Below are 22,160 nucleotides of genomic sequence, written 5' to 3'. Positions count from 1 at the left end.
CATTCGTAACCATTTTTAACTTTTACAATAAATGAAACTCTTTTGGTAAGTGTAGCACCATCATGTGTAAATACATTGACCTGAATTTTTAACACTATGTACTAGATAATTTTATAGTCCTCTTTTGTATTTAAAATCTATAGTCGCTGAAATATTTAATGTGACTCAGAGTCAGTATGTTTCTCAGAAGTCAACCCAACACATTCAGGCACTTGTCCAATTGTGATAGTGTTTAAATCCCTCCACACAGAATTCGGGAGGTTGGTCTTTGAACCACTGTTGTACGGTGGCCTTTATTTCATCATATGTGAAATGTCATCTCATCAAAACCTGTCACCTTAGTGGCTTCTTCAGCAGACCGAATTGTGAAGGTCCCAACGTGACAGGCCAATGATGTAGGAAGGATGACTCAACATTTTTCACTTGAATCGTTGGAACAAGTCCTGTACTACTGGTTCTATATGAAACTTATATGAAAGAATTTGAAACATTCTTTGATCTTCTGAGGTTAAGTAATGATGATTTTTGTTTTCTTGAAGAATACAAGTGTAACAATAATCATTAAATACTGTTATAAACTCAATACAATATAAATTTCATGCAGAAATCTTTCTACTACAGTGATACCTTTGAATAACGGGCATTGATCGGACGTAACTATTTGTCTGTAAATGAAAGTTGACAGTTACAGACAAGACATGTTCCAATTGTTGGGGGAGTAAAGCAGAAATTCGTTTTGTAAACAAATAGAAGTATCATTGAAGAGATGTATTTATGTGGAGTTGCAGGAGAAGATACAAGTACCAAGGGAAACACAAGTAGTGACTTTTTCAGGGAAGAAAAGAAATTTCGTGTAGAATTCTTGGTCTTATAATTGGTTCTCCACCATAGAAAGTGTTGAAGGAGTAACGCCAGGAAGCAATTTAGTTTGGATAGATGTACAGGAAAATGAAGAATGTTATGTGTAGTGGTTCGCCAATTTATTGAGATTGAATTTGAAAGATGTTTTGTAGAAAAGAGAATTTCTGTTTACTTAGCGTGACCACGTTTTATTTTTAAATTGAAGGAAGCATTTTTTGTGCTGAATATATATAAACTGAGAACAAAGAGCTTACTAAAGCATTATGAGAAAATAACACTGCTGAGGCTCCTGTTCTATTATAATACAAACAGTTTTATAAAATCTGTCCGTATTATGGAGGTGTCCGTTATTGTGAGGTTTCACTGTATTAGATTCTACAAAACGACTTGTCGTTAAGAATTAGCAAAAGCTTACTATTGAATTTTGAGTAACTACAATTACTACATAGATTATATACACATATGTACATCATCCTTTGGTCTAATGGATGTAATCTTGAGAGGAAGTGGAATATTCTGAGGTAAAAAGATCGGTAGTTTAAATTTATTTTATAAACATAATACTTAACCCTTCTGCAAAATGACAACCTAAAGGATTGAAAAACATGAATTAAAAGTCGCCGAGTTGAGAGTCCGTCAAATTACCCGAAATCATAACTGCAGACAAGTAATACAGAAAATTCGAGACACAGACGTCAAAGAGAAATATCGAAGACTTACAAATACATAATACAGATAAGGACATTAAAGCGAATTGATAAAACGAAAGATATATTATGTTTAGAAATGCTTATCTTTTTACCTCAATTCCTCTTTAGAGGAAGCACTCTCGCTCATCGTCGCACCAAGGAATGCAGCAGCAGCAGGGGCAAAAATAAAACTTGAAGCAGCGGCCACACTGAGATTCATGGCGGAGATGGAGTAAGTTGGGAGGAAGATCCCTGGTTCCATACTGTCTTTCCCACCTTCTTCTTCTTTCCTCTCGTTGATCTAAAATGAACAAAAATATAAAAATAATGAGGATTTGAATTATTATATTTTATACAATTTAAATAGCATTATTTCTAATTTCAGTTTTTGTACTTGGGTTCATCTGAGAACTATTAGTACTCATGGGGACTAATGATATTTAGAGGGAGGTTATATGTTGAATACAGTATTATATAATGTAGTCTAGAATACAGTAGGCTTTTCGCGTACGAAATGGGCCTAGTGTCTCAAGTCTCTGGGTATATAAGTCGCAGCGTGTCCGGCCTAAGGTCATTTCACAGTTGAAGCTAGTAGATGTATAAGTGATGGGATTCTTACAAATAGACGTAAGGGGATACTTTCAAATATCTAGGATCAATATTAATAGACGGAAACCATATTCACGAAGAAATTAAATGTAGACTAAAACCAGGGAATTCGTCCTTATTCAGCTCAAAATCTCTTGTCGTAGCGAATTCTGTCGAGGAATTTGAAGCTTAAAATATATAAAACGATAATCATGCCTGTTGTGCTGTATGGTCGCTTACTCTGAGGGAAGAACATATATTGAAAATATTTGAGGACAAGATCCTGAGACGAATATTCGGACCGAAGAGGAACGTGAAAGTGGAATGACGGAAACTTCATAACGAGGAACTACATAATTTATGCGCTTTACCAAACATTGTTAGGGTCATCAAATCTAAGAGGGTCAGGTGGACAGGTCATGTAGCCAGGCTGGAAGAAAGTAGGAACGCTTTCAAAGACTTGACTGGAAGATCAATCGGGAAACAACCATTAGGAAGACCTAGGCGCAGATAAGAGGGCAATATTAAAATGGATCTCGCAGAAATAGGAATACAAAACAGAAGCTGGATCTAGTTGACTTGCGAACGCGGCATTGAACCTCCGGGTTCCAAGGCCATGAAGTTAGTTAGTTAGACGTAAGGTATTGCGCCGTGAAGATAAGTGAACTTCCCGCAAAACTGCGCTACATTTTCCAATTTTATTTCAGTAAAGGTGTAAATATTGCACAGACCTGTTAAGAAATTTCTGCTGTTTACGGGCAAGATAAGATAACAGTCACTTTCTTTGTGGAAATTTTTATATCCAAGATGCTCCTCACAGTAGGCATCCAATCACACAAAAAATAGGTGATATTCGGGCAAAAGTCGAGTAAGACCGACATATAAATAGTCATGGCTTCGCTAATGACCTAAACGTTCATAATCAAACTACCGTGTTCACTTGCGTAATAGTAGCTTTTTTTTTTAATGCGAAAATCCAACTGCGACTATTAAACGAGGAAAACTGCCATTTACTTATCGCTATGATCAAGACAATTTCGAATTTTGATACATACAACACATTGTGTCAACAAAAAAATGGAGGGTGGAAGAAGTAGGTTGCTTGATCTCTATTGACAGATGGGTCACGATGTTACGTGTCAGTAAACACGAAAAGTTCTTTTGCAATTTCGAAGGAAGTCACGTTCACCAAGAGAAAACTTAAATGATTAAAATATATTAATATAATTTGAAATAAATAAATATAGACAACTAGACTTGTTTGCCACAAAAAGTTGCAATGTACTGGACTAGGTATGAATTAGTTGCATTTCAGTTCAATGGATAACATCAGTAATCAGTGCTATAAGATGATTTCACCGTGTAACAAAGTAAACATTTGTATACTGGTAAATAAAAGATTAACTCATAAAGATTAATGATCATAACTCTTATGGTGATAACACTAATTTGTACAGATTAAAATATGAAAATAACTTACACCAATTGTCGCACGGGTCCACTTCATAGCCCAAACAAGCCGAAAACGGGGCGACAACGCATCTAGCTGCACAACTGATGACGCAACAGAGTCTACTTCGCCAAGATACAGGGTACGGATACGGCGGCTCCTGTAAAAATATGTTCTGTGAATAAATCTATAGTATCAATCTTTCAAATATACAAATAATGAATATACAAACAATATATATATGAGTCACAATTTACCTGAACTGGGTGTTCTCTCAAATTATCATCATCGACTTCTCGCGGTGACCTCTCGGTGCCCTCTTGTCGCTGTTTTCTCGGTCTTGGTTCCTGTCGCCGTTCGTGCTATAATAAAACAATAGAAATTTAATGAGAATAGAGAAGCATTATTTATTATTCTTGAAATTTCATATAGAAAACTATATATAATGATAATTCTAAGCTACTTGCGTTTCGAAAAAAAAAAAATCAGTATCAGTGATGTCATTCAGCTAGTTCGCACTGATTCGCCCGAACTGGTTGTTAAAATCACCTCTCCACCTAATAGAGGAGCACTTATGAAAAAGAAAAAATTAGTATTGTTCTTGAGAATCTAATATATTTATTTTCCTTTCCTTTCCAGCTTTCAAAGAGATGATTAACACCACATTAAATAATTTTCAAGTGTTTGTAGATAGTCAAGGTTTTCCTAAAGCAGAAATTCATCAAATCATCAAGGAGGCAAGAAAAATAATTAAAGTTATTGCTGAGAGTTAAGGCATTCAGTTTAATAAACAACGTAACTACAGATAAAAGAAACTCCCTCCTTGCTGAAACTCGTATCTCACCTCTGAGAATAACTTCTTGTAGGAAAGCCTTTAGAAGAATGGGATGCAACGCACTGGTAAAAACGTGGTTACACCAAGGGTATTATACACGTGCCAATTGTTGGGTTAAAAAGAAAGCAACATCCGAGTAATCTAAACATCGGCTTTAATTCTAGGCTTATCTCAACACCGGCGAGTTTTGCAAACTAAATATTAAAATAAGCATTTGCATGACTTCAATCTAATACTGTTATTAGTATCATTGGAATCAATCAATCAATCAATCAATAAATAATAAATCAGTTTACCTCCTTGATCTCCTCCACGAAAACTTCTTTGACCATCGTCTCACGATCCATCTGCGAGGTCCCAGGAGGAGAGGTGGGATGACTTCGTTCCTCAGTTGGTGGTGGAGTGGTCCGTTTTCGTGTTGCTTCCTCCTACGAAATATAAATCAAGTTATTTTAGTTCCAGTCCAAATCTGTTTCATCAATGACTCATCTTACTTGTAACAATACCCCTGTACTTTTATTTCCTACGTAATATCTCTAGTTGCATATAAACATCATTAACAGCTAGGAATTCAGCAGTATATGCGTAAACAGTGCTGTGTCAACAATAAGTACAATCTCCTACTTCAAGTGAATTTTGCCACATGTGTAGTACCATTTCTTCCATCATATTAAAAACAGTCATTTATTATTGGTAAAGAACGACACATTTCTTAGCGCCACAAAAGTTAGTATCTTCCTTTTTTTCGATTTTCCCAAAAACTAAGCATAAGAATTTAGCTTAAAGCATATTATTTCGTTCATTTCCAAGGGATCTATCGATTTATGTATGTCTTATCCATCGGCGCAAATCTGTCTTCAACATTGGAGGGGGGGGGGGGACGGGTAATACCGTTCCTTTTTTTAAGCGATGTTCAAAATAGTTATGAAGTAGAAAAATAATGCTGTGGAGGATCAAGGGAGCACAAGTGTCTTCAACATTGGGAGGCGGGCAATTTGAGGCTTATTCTGGAAGGGTGGGGTGGGGGGAGACAGAGACTCATATTACGGTAGATGAATCTGATTTCCGAGGTGAACCTGTTGTATATTATACAGCAAGGAACATCAATTTAATCTCTCTTTCCTTTGTAGCAGTCGGACACAAATAATATCATATTTCTTCTCCTCACCCCCAAAAATACACATTTCAAATCGGATTATTGGGGGGACATTCCCTCCAACTCCAAGATTGAGGGGATTTGCGCCAATGCCTTATTTTTGGACAATATATTAGTTAAATAAAAATAAAAAATTTAAGAGTTCATGATAACTTCGGGCTATATCTCATTAAGAATCTATGTCTTAATGAAAAGCTTAATGAAAGGTTACTTTAACGTTTTACCTCAATAAGCTCTCGTACAGGATAAATTATTTAAGTTTATAAATTAATTATTTTTTCCCTCCATTTTCTCAAAAACTACGCATGACCTTTTACAGTCGCACATATCATTTTGTTCTATCGATTGGTGTATTTCTCATCTGTGAACATTTTTTTTTTTTTTTTCATTAAACGCTAAGAGTATTCTAGAATTGGGTTAAGGTACAATTAATTAGTGGATTTCGCTTTATTTCTGTAATAGAAGATCGAACTATAAGTATGGATGACAATTTCACTTCTTCCTTTTCAGAGGTAGCAGCGAAGGAAAAAAAACTGAGTTAAACTATATCCTAACCAACTATTAAATTAAACTCCGGAATGCGTCTAAATACCAGTTGTCAATACCGAAATTTTCAATGGGAACCTCCATTTTCTTCAGAAGCTTATTTATTTACATAAACACACATTGCTCTTTTCAATCACATTTTATGGTTTCCATCACATAATTAAAAGAAATATATATTTCAGATATGGTTAAGCTTACATCTAACATTACATAGCTTGTAGCAAATATGGTAATTCATAATACATAAATGTTTCTGTTTCAATTAATTATTGGGGTTTCATCTGTATTGTGATTTTTTTTGTTTTTACCTGTGGAGTTATGCTTGCTGGTAATATGGTGAAAAATAAAAATAAAACCAATTAGTTCAGTAAATAGTTTGTATTAACTAATAAAGCTCAGCTGATAACATCATTTTCCCTGATAGCTTGAAATAATATATATGATTTGCTTCAAACTTTTCAATCTGCAAAGAATATTTGGGTCGTGGTTCTCTTGATGCAATGATCCATTATACGCTGAAGAAGACGGCGGCTTGTATTGAATTTTTCGGCATTAACGAATAGTTAGAACTGTGAGCGTCAGTTTAATTTCTTCAGAAGTTATATCTTAATATCTTCACACTCACAATTTATACCTTTTGTCAGAATTTTTACACTTAGCGTTAGTACAAATAGAAAAAAAAAAAAAATAAATTTATAAATTTCATAAATATAAATAAATAAAAAATAAAATAAATAAGAAACTACTGATTATAAATTAATTTCTATTTTATTGTCTTACCGTTCCGCTTTGTCTCCGCCGGAAGATTAAGCTTCTTATCCTTTGGAATCTAGATAAACTAAGATAAAAAAGAAATTAGAATTCGTGTGAACATAAATTCAATTTAGTGCACTAACAAATAATAAAATAAATTAATTTATTGTAAATAATTTCAATTAAGTTTTTGAGTCTTATTAAGTCCATTAATATAATTCTCGGGTCTCTAACAAGCTGGGCATGAGAAATACTACGGTCGCTAAAAGTGCATAACCCACAACAATTTTCAGAATAATATATATGAATAAATAAGACTTTGAAGTATTACCTGGAACGGGGAGGCGGTCGAACAACTGGACCATACACACGCCTCCTCTCTTCATCCTTAGGCCTCCTCTCTTCATCACTAGCTTCTTCCTCTCTGTGGCTGCCATTAGAGTGTGATCCTTCCTCTTCTTCCACTTGCACTTCAACCTCAGCTTCACCTAGTTGAACCTCTACTTGTGGAAGTGCAATTGCTGGGGTTCCCCACCTCTGGAACTGGAGGATTCGCCACAAGCAATACACACTTCTGAAGAAGTTAGTCATAGGAGAGTCTTCTCGAGGAATGCCACTGAGATCGTAATCGGGCAAGTCCACGATTTGCCATGGCATTCCAACTCGGAACATCTCATAACTTATGATGTACGATAAGGACACTCCAAGGACCGAAGTCTCTGGAGTGGTCATTATCAACAAAATCTTGAGACCGCTGACACGCTGGGCCTCAGACATATTAATAATGGCAAAGATGGTGTATGATGAATAGCCATATAACATTCTCAGCCATGGTACAGACACTGGCTGCGAATGCAATGACATGACTGAGGTCGAAGTGTCAAGGATAGAACAGAAGCTCTCATCACTACTGTTGTCATATGAGTGCTAAATCAAAGAAAGAAAAACAGAGGTAAGTCACATAAAATGGACAACCATCAACAATACATTGCTTTAAACACATTAGCAATTCTTGAGAAACCTAGTTGGAGCGCAATTATGAGAAATCGCCTCAGCCCATGAGCTGTTACCAGCCTGATAGCTTGAGCATGGTTTGGGCATCGGCTTCCGATGTGATTTTTTCGGAGGTTAGAACCTCGTAATTCAAGTGACTCCCTAAATGTCTGACGATACTATATCAAAACCGAAAAACATGTACTTCCACCATAGATAGTCAATTTTAATTTTTCCGTAATATCTTGCTCAGGAGGGGGGTTAAACCTCGAACTTTTTCCTTTATATATATATATAGTGTTTCAATAAACAACACTTACAACGTTTGGGAGGTGATTCCCGAGACTAAGACAAAGAAAATTCATATGGACCTATGGAAAAAAGTGCCCAAAAGTATGGAAAAGCTATATTGCAACACTCGTTATTTCGAACACGAGAGACCGTGGAGTGGTGGTTCATACCAGTGTAAAGGAAGTTATGCATATGCATCCAAAATACATTATTCCAGTAATGTACAATGTGTGGGCAAGGGATTCCCTCATGACATAAATCCCAGACATGCTACCACCAGAATTTTTAGATATACTGTGACTTAAAAGGTGAGTCTACGTAGGGAAAAGGTAAGCTTTGACAACAGTAAATACGGAATGCGTAAGCGGGACATCTGACGTATTTGGGAACGCCAGCTCCGTGGTTACTCGTGTTGAGAATAACGTACGCTGGGATGTGATATGCCACAGTATATTTCACGTTTTTTAATACGTAAAAGCGTCAAATGATATACTGTATCACTTTATGAACGTTGATGGTGTTGTTTTGCGCACCCTATATACAGGCTATTTCAAAACAACACCGACAGTGTTTGGGAGGTGATTCCTGACACCAAAATAAGACAAAAAGTATATATCAAGCTGGTTGCACAAGTGCTTCCTTTCGCAGTTATAAGCTGCCGAAAACGTGAAAAAAAAAAAAAAAAAAAAAAAAAACACTTCAAAGCTCTATCGGGTCAAGACTTCATTTAGAAACTAGTATGTGCTCTACCCAAATATCCAAGTTTCAGAATCGTGCGGTACTTCTGCAACAATTTTTATAGAGGTAGTTGGTGAGCACTTCAAATTATATGCCGGTAGCTAAACTCCCTCTATAAAAATAGTTGCGTGAGTACCTTTGGATTCTGAAACATGTATTTTTGAATAGCGCACATATTAGTTCCTAGGTGAAGTCTTGATCTTACTACGGTAGGACCAATAGTTTTAGAGCTATGGATCTTTAAAGTTCATTCTTTTCACGTTTTCGGCAGCTTATAACTCCAAAAGGGAGCATTTGTTCATCCAGATTAGTCTATATTTTTGTCTTATTTTGGTGTCAGGAATCACCTCCTAAGCGTTGTCGGTGTTGTTTTGAAACATCCTGTATATAGAAATCACGCTAGTCCTGAAAGTATATGAAATAAAGTCCTTGAAGCCCCCTTCTCCCCGTTGATTTTATACTGCGTATACCACTGGAAAAATATATTTAACAACTATACAGAATATAATAAATAAAATGTTTGAATAAGAAATAATATTCATATTAAATACAGTGAACCCTTGCGTCCTGAATTTAATCCATTTCGTAAGCTGTTTAAGAGCTAAAATTATTTTTGCCATTTAAATTAATGTAAATATACACAATTGATCTGTTCTGGCCACAGAAATGTGTTTTTGTTTTTATCTTTTTAAGCGTTTTTTTTTTTTTTTTTTGTGATGAAGGATATAAATGAAAATATTCTTAATTATCCTAAATTAGATATAATGAAGACTAAAATAATACAAAAAAATGCAAAGAAATTTTTGGACACAACACCCTGACAAATAATGTGTATGACAAATGCTTGAAAGCACTACTGATAGCATGGATACAAATGTGTGTTCATAGCCCGAAATATCATTCGTGAACCGATATGTGGACGAATAGAGGGAGTCGTGAACTGTGGTCCACTGTATTAAATAAACGAAATATTATTAAACAAACCAGTTTCGTGTGAAACTACGGTAGACTTCCAAATTATACAAATTTAATACTTAAACTTGAAGTAGTACCTCTATAACTACTGGTTCCAACAGAGGAATAAGATCAAAGATAAGACCTGTTCCTCCATCCATATTAAAAAGCCATTATTTGCTATCTCTTGCTGTTTTTGTTCTATGGAGAGTCGTATTAAAACCGGAAGTACTTGTAAATTTCAACCACTTGTGGTTTTGGTAGAGTGTTGTAGGTTGGACGGTATGTTCTCTTAAGACGATGATCGATTACAGAAAACCTCTTATTGCTGTTCATTACCATTTTTGTTGTATGGCAACCAACGTTGAAACAGGAAATGGTTAATTTGAACCTCTTCCGGTTTGAACAAAGAGTTAAGGGAGGAGTGTTTGCGAAAAATTGCTTCTTGATATCTCTTACCGTTTTTGTTCTGATATCTTTCGACAGACGGACGGAAAGAACTGTTGTATAAGACTCCGACATTTATGCACAGCATAGTATGGAAGTCTGATAATTCGTTCATATAAAGCTACATTTATTTTCGTAAATGTTAAGATAAAAATTACAAGGTACTAAAGTAGTAGAAACTGATGCAGACATACCTCAGAAACAGTAATCCAGCTACCGGTACTACTACTAGAGTACCGTCTGTCTCCAGTGATCCCTTCCTCCAGTGAGTCTTCTGTCAAATCCGGGTTATTGTTTTCTATCGTCATATCCAGGTAATCAATTGAGTGGAAACTCTCCGTTGAACTATCCTCCTAAAATAATAATAATAACGTAGAAAATTAATAATAATGTAAATATATATATATATATATATATATATATATATATATATATATATATATATATATTAAAATTCTACAGCGTTAAGTCTACTCAAAGTGTATACTCATTTTTTTAAAGTTAATCTGTATTTATTTAAGATTTAAGTACGAGGTATCCCTATAAACTTTAACAAATACAGCTGCCTCCCTTTAAAATATTACCATAGTATAACAACACTGGAAACACCTTTGTCTAAGCTTCCTGTTAGTTTGATGCAGTCTGTATCTGGATATGCCTGTGACAAATGTATGTAGTGTGAAGTCATCGTACGAAACACGTGTAACGAAATAGAGCAATATTCTAACATTATGCTTTGTTACAAATTGGATAAATATTTTATTGAAACGTTGCAGATGTAGATACAAAAGTGTTGTGGATGATACTAGGTCACAACTCCATTGAACGTCAAGAAATGAGGTAAATATGGAGAAATATCGTTGAAATTTGATAAACATATAATTCCACAGCAATTGTCAACCATGTTCGAGATAAACAAAGAAAAGTTTTGGTTAATTTTAAGGAAGGACCTGAAAATGAGGAAGATGTGTGTTTGTTTTGCAAATGTCTCTGATTTTTTAACAGAACAGTAAGAAAAAAAAAAGCCAATAAGAAAGAATAATATGAGGATTCGGTGGCTACTGCAGTACAGGACAACACCTTTCTGAAGTACATTGTGGTGGGCGATCAAACCTGACGTTCAAAACTTTTGTACAACAACATCACACTATGTGCATTTGTCGAACGTTTACTCAAATACAAATTGCACAAAACTGGTTTAAACAGGCACTAATAAAAAATCTTAGACAAAAGTATTTCCAGTGTTATTTTACTTTTTTTTAGGTTCAATTGAGTTGATTTTGAGTTTAACGATCCTTCCAGCAGCGAGGTTATATGAGACGAGACCTACTGATTAACGTGGAATCCGAACCACATGAGCTCCCGGCGGGAATCGAACTTGGGCCTCCCTTGCTTAAGTTCGAGTACCTTTATAGGCGCATCTCGTAATATTAAACCTTAGCCGTACCAATCACTTACATCCCTAATAAAGTACTTGGATATTTTAAAAATGCGAGTAAGTAACTTAAAATAAATTTTAAAAACCTGTGACAATGAAACTTATCATATAATTACCTCTGTATAAACATCTATAAATTTTATTTTATTTGTGGGGCCGCGGTGGCTCAGTGGTAGAGCGTTCATTTCTGGTGCTTGGGATCCCGGGTTTGATCCCAACTCCCGTGTGGATGAGTTTCATTGGGGTTCTCCCATTTCCTCCCACTTTCTTCATTACACCATTTTTATTCATTTCTCATCATCACCTTCTCCTTTAGCCTAGCCGGCATATCGTGAGACGTAAAACTCAAATATTTCATTTCATTTTTTTTTATTTTATTAATATTTTTACAATTATAAATAAATAAATAAATAAAAATATATATTAATTAATCTTTAAGGTAACGTAGAAGAAAGAAATACAAGTGGCAACATTGAAGAAATTTAACAAGTTTGTTTTAAGAGAAAGTGCCTATGTTCAAATATATAAGAGAAAGAATTCATCTATTTTTCTGCTATACTCGTACACGAATTTTTAAATATTTGAATAGTAATTAAATATTCTAGAGCTCACTGATAGAACGCTCACCTCTGGTGAGACGACCACAGACTGTGTGAATTTATGATAGACAGCATCGTGTCCGTAGAGTTTCATAATGTTCTTCCGCATTTTCATTCCACCAGTTTTCTCATATTCATTCAGTTTCACTAATGATCCGTTTCCTTTAGCCTAAAGGGCATAATCATGGGACGTAAATTTAGTTTAATTTTCTATAATAATAATAATAATAATAATAATAATAATAATAATAATAATAATAATAATAATAATAATCCATTCTAAATTGAATAAGCAAAGACATGTATTTTTTAATAATTGGTTCATATGAAAGAAATCATTTCTAAATATTAAACAAAATTTCATTTATTTTCGTATCAAAATTTACAAGCTACCAAGGCAATAGAAACGTTGTGATAGGCAACAAAATCTCACAGAAAGAGTATCCAAATTAATGGAGTCATGAATTAAGTTACGTGTATATGTATAATACGGATATCAGGGAAATTTTAGGTCTTCAGATTAAGAATCGATTTACGCAGACAAGTTGAGTTGAGTTGATTTTGAGTTTAACGTTTCTTTCAGCAGCGAGGTTATATGAGACGGGACCTACTGATTAACGTGGAATCCGAACCACATGAGCTCCCGCCGGGAACCGAACAAGGGTCTCCCACGCCAAAGGTGCGTACGCTAACCGCTTAGCCACGAAGGACCTCAAGCAGACAAATTGAATAGTATGTATCATTTATTAAAAATAATAAAAAATGTATTACGAAAATCTATTTGACGATTCTAATTGATGTTTCAATTCTTAATATGGTATTAATTTATTTTAAGAACATCACAATAGTTAAGTTTATATATGTTTAACTATTGTAATAATCGCCACACAAACACACACACACACACACAAATGACCAGATAAAGCAATTCTAAAGAAAGTTAAAATATCGCTTTCTACATTTCACCTTATTACTGTCATTAAATCACATATATTTATCTTTTATGATGAGAAACATGAGGTTATTATCCAGATAAAAAGACTAATTTCTAATGCAACAATATTATACAATGTTGAACAATTCAAGTATACTGACCTCGTGTTCACTGGTTCTGCGACAACTTACAGTAGCAAGCTGGAGATCCAGAACACAGGAACTGATATCAATCCTCGCTCTTCTTATAGTTTCCATCAGATATTCCTCTTCTGTGGCCAATCTCTGCTCCAAGTCCATTCCACGGTTGACGAACTCGTCGATCTGAAAAAAGAAATAAATACACAATGTAAAGCTTTTTGTTTATAAAGTATATAATATGGAGTGTCCACAAAGTTCTCTACCATTACAATGAAACATAGCTCGTAAACTATACGAGATAGAGACATGCGGTTTTCTGCAATATGTTCTATAAAAGTAACCAAGAAAGTTCTGTCGCTTTTCGTGCAGGTCTGTGTTCCATGGCCCTCACAACATGAGTTGAATGTCAATGGAGATAAGGCAAAGGTCAGTTATTGGTGTGGGTATATCCAACATACTACCTGGTTGTGGCAGTTCACTTACATCGTGAACTTGCGTGAGAACAGAGTGAACATGGAACCTCCACAGTGCGTCATAAGGGCTTGTATGCTGTACGAGTTCAAATTAGGGTCAAACGTCGCTGCAGCGGAGCGGAAGATATGTCAGGCCTTTAGTGAGGGTGTCGTGACTACGCGGACAGTGCAGCGGTGGTTTAACAAGTTTAAGGACGGTAGCGAAACACTCGAAGACACACCACGGGCCGGAACACCAACACGTGTACAATATGAAGATCTTTAGACAGCAATTGAGGCGAACAGTGGTCAGACATGTGAAGAACTGGGACCACAAATCAGTGTGAGTGGAGAAACCATTCGGCAGCTCCTCCTTCAACTTGGAAGGCACTGCAAGTTGGGTCGATGGGTCCCATATGATTTGACTCCTTGCCAGACAGCAACACGAGCAGACACTTGTTTCTTTACTGTCAAGTCTGAGGAAGGAAAAATTTCTGTGCAGGGTGTTGACATGTGATGAAAAGTGGGTCCTATACAAAGCTCCACGGCGCCGTCATTATTGGTTAGCATCCTATGAACCGGTTCCAAAACAGCCGAAATCAGCACTGCACCAGAAGGTCTTCTTGTGTGTTTAGTGGACTGCTCGCGGCATCGTGCACCGGTAACTGCTACTAGCTGGTCAGAGATCAATGTAACTGAGTACTGTCAGCAGTTGAGCCGTGTTCAAGAAAAACTCAATCTGGAGCCAGCACTTCTGAATCGCAAAGGGATCCTCTTGTTACAGGACAACGCTAAGCCTCACGTGGCTAGGATGACCCGGGACACCATTCTGCGCCTTGGATGGGAAATACTATTGTATCCACCATATTCCTCGAACATTGCACCGTCCGATTATCACCTGTTCCATTCCTTGGACAATCCCTCAGAGAACGCCAGTTCAAATCCCTAGTAGAGGTGCAAAATGCACTTGGTATCTTCTTCGCTTCACGATCCACCAAATTCTACAGCGATGGATCCATGGCCTTCCAGATAGTTAGCAGAAAGTCGTCGATGCTGATGGGGATTATTTTTGATCTTGCAGGTACATTTTAGGTGACATATCGGTTTGAAGGTGGTGAGTGAAAAAGCGACAGAACTTCCTTGGTTACCTTTATACATCTCTACAAAGTTTTATTGCCAATTACACTACTTCTACACTATTTGCCTTCAGGATATCGAGACGATATTCAAGCTCTATCCATATATGCTGCAACATAGCAGCATCAACAAGTCAGTTAAGTTTTCGCAACAATCTGTGTACGAAGTGCGGCAAGATCTGGAACAGGGGTTTCGTAGGCACTAACCTTGACCACCACAATCCGTCTCTCAGGGAAACGTCATTTCAAAAAGTTCCTAACATCTCGAGACCAATGAGGAGGTACTCCATCGTGTTGGAAGGTTATGTTTGGCCTTCAGTTCCATCATCTGAGAGAGTAGGTGCTCATGCAACATGTCATAGTAAGCTGCCCATGTAACCGTGTTCTCAGCAAAGAAAAAATGGACCGATTACTCTACGATACATAAGAGCACACCAAACTTTAAATTTTGTGCTAACATGAACATGTTCGCGAATGACATACTAATGTTCAGAGCCTCATATCTGAACGACCAGAGCTGACATGTAACTCGAAAATTGAAAACATGGGCAAACGGCACGTAATATTGGTATACATCTCGTATTGTAAAATTTTTATTATACTGTATGTACTCTTTTAGGGGAAGACAGATGTATGATTTATCTCTATAAATGAATGATTTAATTATTGTCAGAGGAACGGGAGAAATGATTGCCAGAGTTCAGAAAGAGGTCCCATGAAACCACAATCAGTCAATAGATGACGTCACAAACATGCTTGGACTCTCTCAAGGATTAGTTGACGCTATCTATATATATAATCGGTATACGCGATACGGAATTACACGTGAAAATACACACGGTACTAACACTATCAGCCGTGAAGGAGTTGACCAGTCCAACTCCAAAGAGTCATTAGATCATGAAAAGATTTATATGAAGTCTGTGAGAAAGTATATTCTTTAAAAGTAAAAAAGAATAATCAAAATCAGTACATCTGTGCTGAAGTTATGCGTGAGCATGTTCACAGTGAAGTCGATTAATTACGATATTAACACTATCCATTGAGGAGTTTCATGGTTTAGCTCCGATGATTATCATCAAATCCTAATAAAAATTTATATAAAATAACCATGAGAACATACTTTTTTAGCCAAAAAGTAAATCAATAAAATAGGTGCATCTATGTCGAATTCATACGCGATCGTACACACAATTATAGTACGAAAACTCAGCCATTCAAAAGTTTCATGACCTAGTTCCGAAGAATATGATTAGATCCTCATGAAATTTATGTGGAACACCCGGGAAAGAATACTCTTTCAAACAAACAAACAAAAACATTAAAGTCAGTGCATATGTGTCGATGAATTATGCTTGATTATGCGCACAACACATATATATGTATAAACAGGTCGAATGAGAACATCATTTTGTTTTGAAGCGGCTATAAGGGTATGAGTTGAGTTGATTTTGAATTTAACGTCCCTTCCAGCAGCGAGGCTATACGAGACGCGAACTACTGATTAACGTGGAATCCGAACCACGTGAGCTCCCACTGGGGATCGAACCCGGGTCTCCCACGCCAAACATTAAGACATTCAAGATGCTATAGCTCAGCTGATTTCAGAGTTAACCACAAATCATGACAACCTACCTTTTCAATAATTTGTCCCACATTAAAGAACTTCTCAATAATTTTCCTGATTTTCTCTAACAAAAATCAAATTCCCTGATATTCCCTGATTTTTTGGGTCAGTGGGAACCCTGTTATATATAGAAAGATTACTTCCATTACCTCTGTAGTGCGGGCATCCAACATCATTTTTTTAAAGTTACGAAATATTGCTTAATTTGTCAGGCTTTGTTAAATTTATCAAAGACGTAATCCCTTGCTACACCATCCCTAGGAAGTGCTAGTAGTGTGTTACGCCACAGTAATTTTTTTTCAAGTTGTAAAACATATGTGTAGATATATTTGTAGATGAAAGTTTTTAATTTTTTTTCTGATACTATTCTGTAAATAAGCTGACGAAAATTAATTATACTGTGAATCAGCTAAGTCATTAAATGGATTCTAACCTGGCCTTCGGCATTTCTTCTGCCTTCGTCTGGTCCTTGTACGGCATCCTGGAGTCTTCTCCCTTCCGCTAACAATGTGCGGGTAGACTCCTCTATCTGTCTACGAACAGACGCAAGAATTCTTATACACTCATACATTCTCCTATCTGTAAAGAAAGGTGATAACACGTTAGGAAAATTTTGTTCATTTTCGAACAACTTAGGAACGCAAATTAGATTTATATCTTGCGCGAGTAAAAGTCATGCAATCCAATGGATCATGTTAATTAAAAAAAAAAAAAAACTATCGGAATCTTATTTGCGCTCCTATGCTAAGTCTTATTTCTAGAGAAGTCTACCAGTATCTACAACATCCGTTAGTGACCTTTTTGATTTTGCGTTATACCATTTGTTATAACAGCTACTTTTTGTACAATACAACTGCTTGACTGATGACTCAAATGTTAATTTCATGTTGGTTTCATGATTCACCTTAAAGGTACAGCAATATACTTTAGCGTGTCAGAAAATATCTGCTATTTGATTGTCCTTTCCGTTTTAAGAAATATTTATAAATAATTTAGTTCTGTTTTGAGATTATATACATTGTTTATTATTATTATTATTATTATTATTATTATTATTATTATTACTACTATTTTAATATAAAATAGAGGTATACTATTCCAGAAATAAATGTAAATAAATAAATAAAGATAACTTGTCTTTTTCCTTCTCTTTTAGAAATAATAGATTAAAATGTTACAGTGAAGTAACTGAAATGATGAACAATAATCTTACTTCATTTACAATTTAAACTTTAATGGATACTAGCAAATTGAAGGGCATATTAACAGTAGCTGAATTGTTAACAGTTTCTGTAGGATAACTTTTTATTTATTTAGCAGCTGTTATTAGTTGATAATCGATAACGTTTTATTGATTTAGTAACTGTTATTATAAGTAGGTCAGTAACGGAATGTTTACTATATCTACTTTCTTCATTATTTTGGTTTGTTGGGCTACATCCATAATCAACTATTTACTACTCACAATCTACGTTCGTATCTAATGGATGTATGCCCTCTAGAACCTGCATTATCTACAATACCATGAACTACTTTACTTGTCAATTTAGTTTAATGCAGGCTTTGCAACGTTATCTACTTCACTCACAATGTACAACAAATTCAAGTCAAGAAACAATGTTAGAAAATTGTCTACATTAGTTGATTGTTCCGAAGCTATATTTTCCATTTTAGTGGTAAGGAAATATATAGTTTGTGTAGGGTCCCAGCCACATGCACTAGTACACAAGAAAACGAAGTTGGGTCTTCCAACTAAAAGCGAAAACGCTAATTATTTTGTCATGAAGCACTTCTAACGGATTGCGGTTGCTCAGTGGTAGAGAACTCACCTTTAGTGCATGAGATTCCTGGTTTGATCCCAGCTCACGCCAATTAGGCTTATTGATATGGTGGACAAACACCGTATCACGGACGTTTCAGAGGTTCTCCCGTTTCCTCCTACTTTCTTCATTCCACTATCTCGTCCATTATTATCATCACCGTCTAACTTAGTCTTGGAACATAATCGTGGGACATTATTTTTTTTAAAAAAAGTAAAGTATCTCTAGTGTCTCCTCAAGAATCACATTAGACTATATTTCCAGTAGAAGCTAAATAAAGCACAACAGTTTTCATATTGGAAACATAATTCTTTGCTTGAAATTTGGTTCGAACGGGGGAAAGTGCACCTAAAAAATCTTCAGTGAAGACAATTTACAAGCACATTTAAAAAAAAGTTTTGGTAATTTTTACAGAGTTGTTCATGTAAAATACATAAATCGGCTTTTGACAAATTTAATGCATTTATTTCATTTATTTAATTATGTATTTTGGAAATTAAGTTTTAGGAGCGAACATTTACCGAAAAAATAAGGATAAAATATCCAAAAACTATCTATATTTCGACAGTATTTTTTAAATATTTTATATTTATTACCACTTTATTATATTTATTATTTATTATATTTATTATTATATTTATTATTTTATACTATTTTATAAAAACAAGAACTTTGACTTGAATTAACTGTACATGTAAGTCTACTGAATTCTAACTACGCTACTTGGCCAAAATGAAATATGTGGAAAGTCTGGAGAACATACAGCAGATGGCACAGTGCTAAGATGGACCAGCACTTCAGGAATTAACATTCTGATTGAGATCTGAGAATTGGAACAGCTTATTTCACTGAAAGCATTGATGGTTTGATTCGGAGATATCAGCGTGGACTTGTAACGGAGACATTGGCTATCGAAGGCGATGAACTGGAAGAATCAGAGTCAGTAATTTTCGACGTTTGTGATAAATACCCCCCTCCCAGCTTTCGACGATCTTAAAATGTAGTACCCTTCCGAACTTTCGACGATCGCGACAATTACCCCCCTCCCATCGTTATATTTCGTTTAGATAATTAATTAGAATTAAACTTAGTAATTAGAATTAAGCATAGTAACTTATCATATTTTAAAAATAGTAAACAACGAAATGCAATATAAAAATCAAATTATAAATAAAAATAGTATACAAAATTTAAAATATCTAAAAATAACATTATGTAATGAACAATATGTAAATTGTAAAATATCAAAAAGTATAAACAAAATTATTATAGAGAATAAGTACTCAAAAATATATAATACAGAATTCATTAAAACATCCTTCCAAACATAGGTAAATACACACAAAAAGTAATCACAAAAATACAAATAAATGAATAAAAATTATGTATAAGATGAAAAAATATCATAAAGAAATATCAAAATTGGAAACATATATAATTAAAAAAAATAGCTGCTAAGAAACATGGAGATTTCATAACTATAAAACACAATCATCGACGAAAGAAAATAAAGTTTCATAGGAAAACTGTATACATATACAAATATTTTAAAACACACAAACAGAGTAATACGTACGTACATAAAATATAAAATTTGAAAGTATATCTGAAAAAAGATTGTAAAAAAGAAATACTGTAAAACAAAAATTGTAAACAAAATTCAAAATTCAAAAGAATAATAGTTAAGAATATGGTTTAAAATTTTAAAAAAAAATGTAAAATCATGAATGTACAAGTGCATACGAATAGTATAATCAAAATATATTAAAAATTGAATTATAAAAATGTTATAAAATAGGTAAAAAGAACCAAAATAATGTCAATAAACATAAAAGAGATTGAAATGTAAATATATCTAAATGTAAAAGAAATTATAAAAAATAAAACAATAACTGAAAAGAAACAGAGAAAGGTATGTATTATACATGAAAATACACAACTTGAGAGAAATAAGTTATAATAAGAAGATTCAAGGGTATATTACTACGAAAATTAAATTTAGAAACAAATAAGAAATCATCAGTTTTTCAACTTATTCCTAAGGAACCTGTATTGAAACGAAACCTTACTCCGAGAAGACAGAGTACAAAGTTTTAGTAAAGTGAGTTATCCGAAACGCTGAAAAGAAACCTCTCCTGAACACTGAACTACTTTGAATAAATATTCATAATAAATACAGTTATGCATATCTGTAACTTAAATTTAACGTGATGTTCTAGTGATTACAGAATATACAAATAAGATAGAAATATAATGCAAATACAATAACAAGAAATGGTAATAAAGAAAAATACTGTAAATAATTTAACGCAGAAAAATGGACAGTACGAAAAATTTTTACACACAAAACAGGAAGAATAATATTACCAGACAGCATTGCAATGAATTTGGAAAAGAAATATATATATACTTAATCCGTTCATAATTGGCACTAAAGAAATCACACTTCATAAACACTTATTAAAGTAAGTATATACAGAAAATTAAAGCAACAAGTGGAAAGAGACAGAAAATAACCCAATTATGTTCATAACAAAAGCAATATAAGTCTAATATACTTCCTTACTCGTAGTATCTATGGATATTAAAAAGGTGGATATTCAAGCCATGTTCTAAGTATTCATAGGCATCAAGTGAATGGAGGACATTATTCATATAATGCCCTTCAATGGGGTCAGATTTGAGAAATTTATTCTTTATACAATGTAAACAGAAATGATGTTTACATTATGCATAGTCATCAACAAAAGAAAATAGCATCTTACATACAGGCTGTATGTAAACTATTATATTTTCTTCTGTTTCACACTAGAAAACACAGAACTCAAATTATAGGCGTTGGCATGGAATCAAGAGGAAGAAAGAGCCAAATTGTATTGTTCACAATGAAATAAGACATAAAAATCATATAATATATAAAAACAATATAAAAATTATCTATAAGTCACGTTATGTAATAAATAATACAGAAACTTTAAAATACCTAAAAGCATTTAAAAATATTTTTCTTTTTAAAGATTTTATTACTTCTAGATTATTTAATTGCCAACCTATTTTTATTGGACACTACAGCTCGAAAGATGAACCCGTATCGTGTCGCATCTAACTTTCCTTCAGTCATTTTATAATTGTTCCTACTATCTTTAGAAGCAGTAGCAGATATAAAAGAAAAGTTCAAATGAAAAATGATTTTCTTAGAAACACATCACAATCAGGATATGGAAAGGCTGAATAAAGTATCAACGGAAACTTATAGGAATTCACGTGGGCTGGTGTACCTCACGTTACATAACCAGAAATCCCTAACCGCAATAGAGAGAGACGCCAGTTATGTTGCTATTCAATGGAGAACTGGCAGCGGTCTTGGAACTTATGAAGGTGCCACGATATTCTAAAATGGCAAACATAATGCTGCAATACGACATAGAACACTGATCAACTCCCATCTAAGACTGGTTATTCTGTATGAAAAGACAGTGTCAAAGAAAGCTGTTTCAAGTAAGTCATGAAAACTCGTCGGATGACACACAACCCGATCGGGCATACACTTCATTGTTCTCCCTAAGATCTTGCATGGGCTAAGGAACACGTGCAGAAATATTGATAAGTAAGCTTTAAATTATAGAAGTAGGAGGGGGGGGGGGAATAGAACAGGTGACTAGTTTTCGATACCTGGGTAGTATTATTAATAATTATATGAAATATGAACGTGA

At 34.5% G+C, this 22,160-nt stretch overlaps 2 protein-coding genes across 4 annotated transcripts; both read right to left on the bottom strand.

Moving 5' to 3' along the window:
• Window positions 1-576: 576 nt before the first annotated feature.
• On the bottom strand, window positions 577-7,360 carry LOC145669130 (uncharacterized). 3 transcript variants are annotated; one of them, XM_081737475.1, is made up of 5 exons: window positions 6,906-7,360; window positions 4,720-4,851; window positions 3,846-3,950; window positions 3,619-3,763; window positions 577-1,851 (listed from the first exon to the last, which is right to left on the bottom strand). In XM_081737475.1, exons 2-5 carry the CDS (start codon window positions 4,768-4,770, stop codon window positions 1,676-1,678), a joined length of 477 nt encoding a protein of 158 aa, XP_081593601.1. In that variant the 5' UTR covers window positions 4,771-4,851; window positions 6,906-7,360; the 3' UTR covers window positions 577-1,675. The 3 variants fall into 3 exon arrangements, with proteins under 3 accessions (XP_081593601.1, XP_081593603.1, XP_081593602.1); XM_081737477.1 differs by having other exon boundaries at window positions 3,619-3,748; XM_081737476.1 differs by lacking the exon at window positions 6,906-7,360 and having other exon boundaries at window positions 4,720-5,058.
• Window positions 7,206-17,344, bottom strand: LOC145667502 (uncharacterized). The gene is made up of 4 exons (XM_081734978.1): window positions 17,061-17,344; window positions 13,434-13,595; window positions 10,496-10,654; window positions 7,206-7,805 (listed from the first exon to the last, which is right to left on the bottom strand). The coding sequence occupies exons 1-4, from the start codon at window positions 17,196-17,198 to the stop codon at window positions 7,206-7,208; spliced, it is 1,059 nt and encodes a 352-aa protein (XP_081591104.1). The 5' UTR covers window positions 17,199-17,344.
• Window positions 17,345-22,160: the final 4,816 nt, after the last annotated feature.

Source organism: Thermobia domestica, chromosome 13 (genome assembly GCF_964235325.1).
Source record: "Thermobia domestica chromosome 13, izTheDome1.hap1.1, whole genome shotgun sequence".
Taxonomy (NCBI): Eukaryota; Metazoa; Arthropoda; class Insecta; order Zygentoma; family Lepismatidae; genus Thermobia; species Thermobia domestica.
The sequence above is the reverse complement of the archived record's forward strand: the minus strand, read 5'-3'. Positions and strand labels throughout refer to the sequence as shown.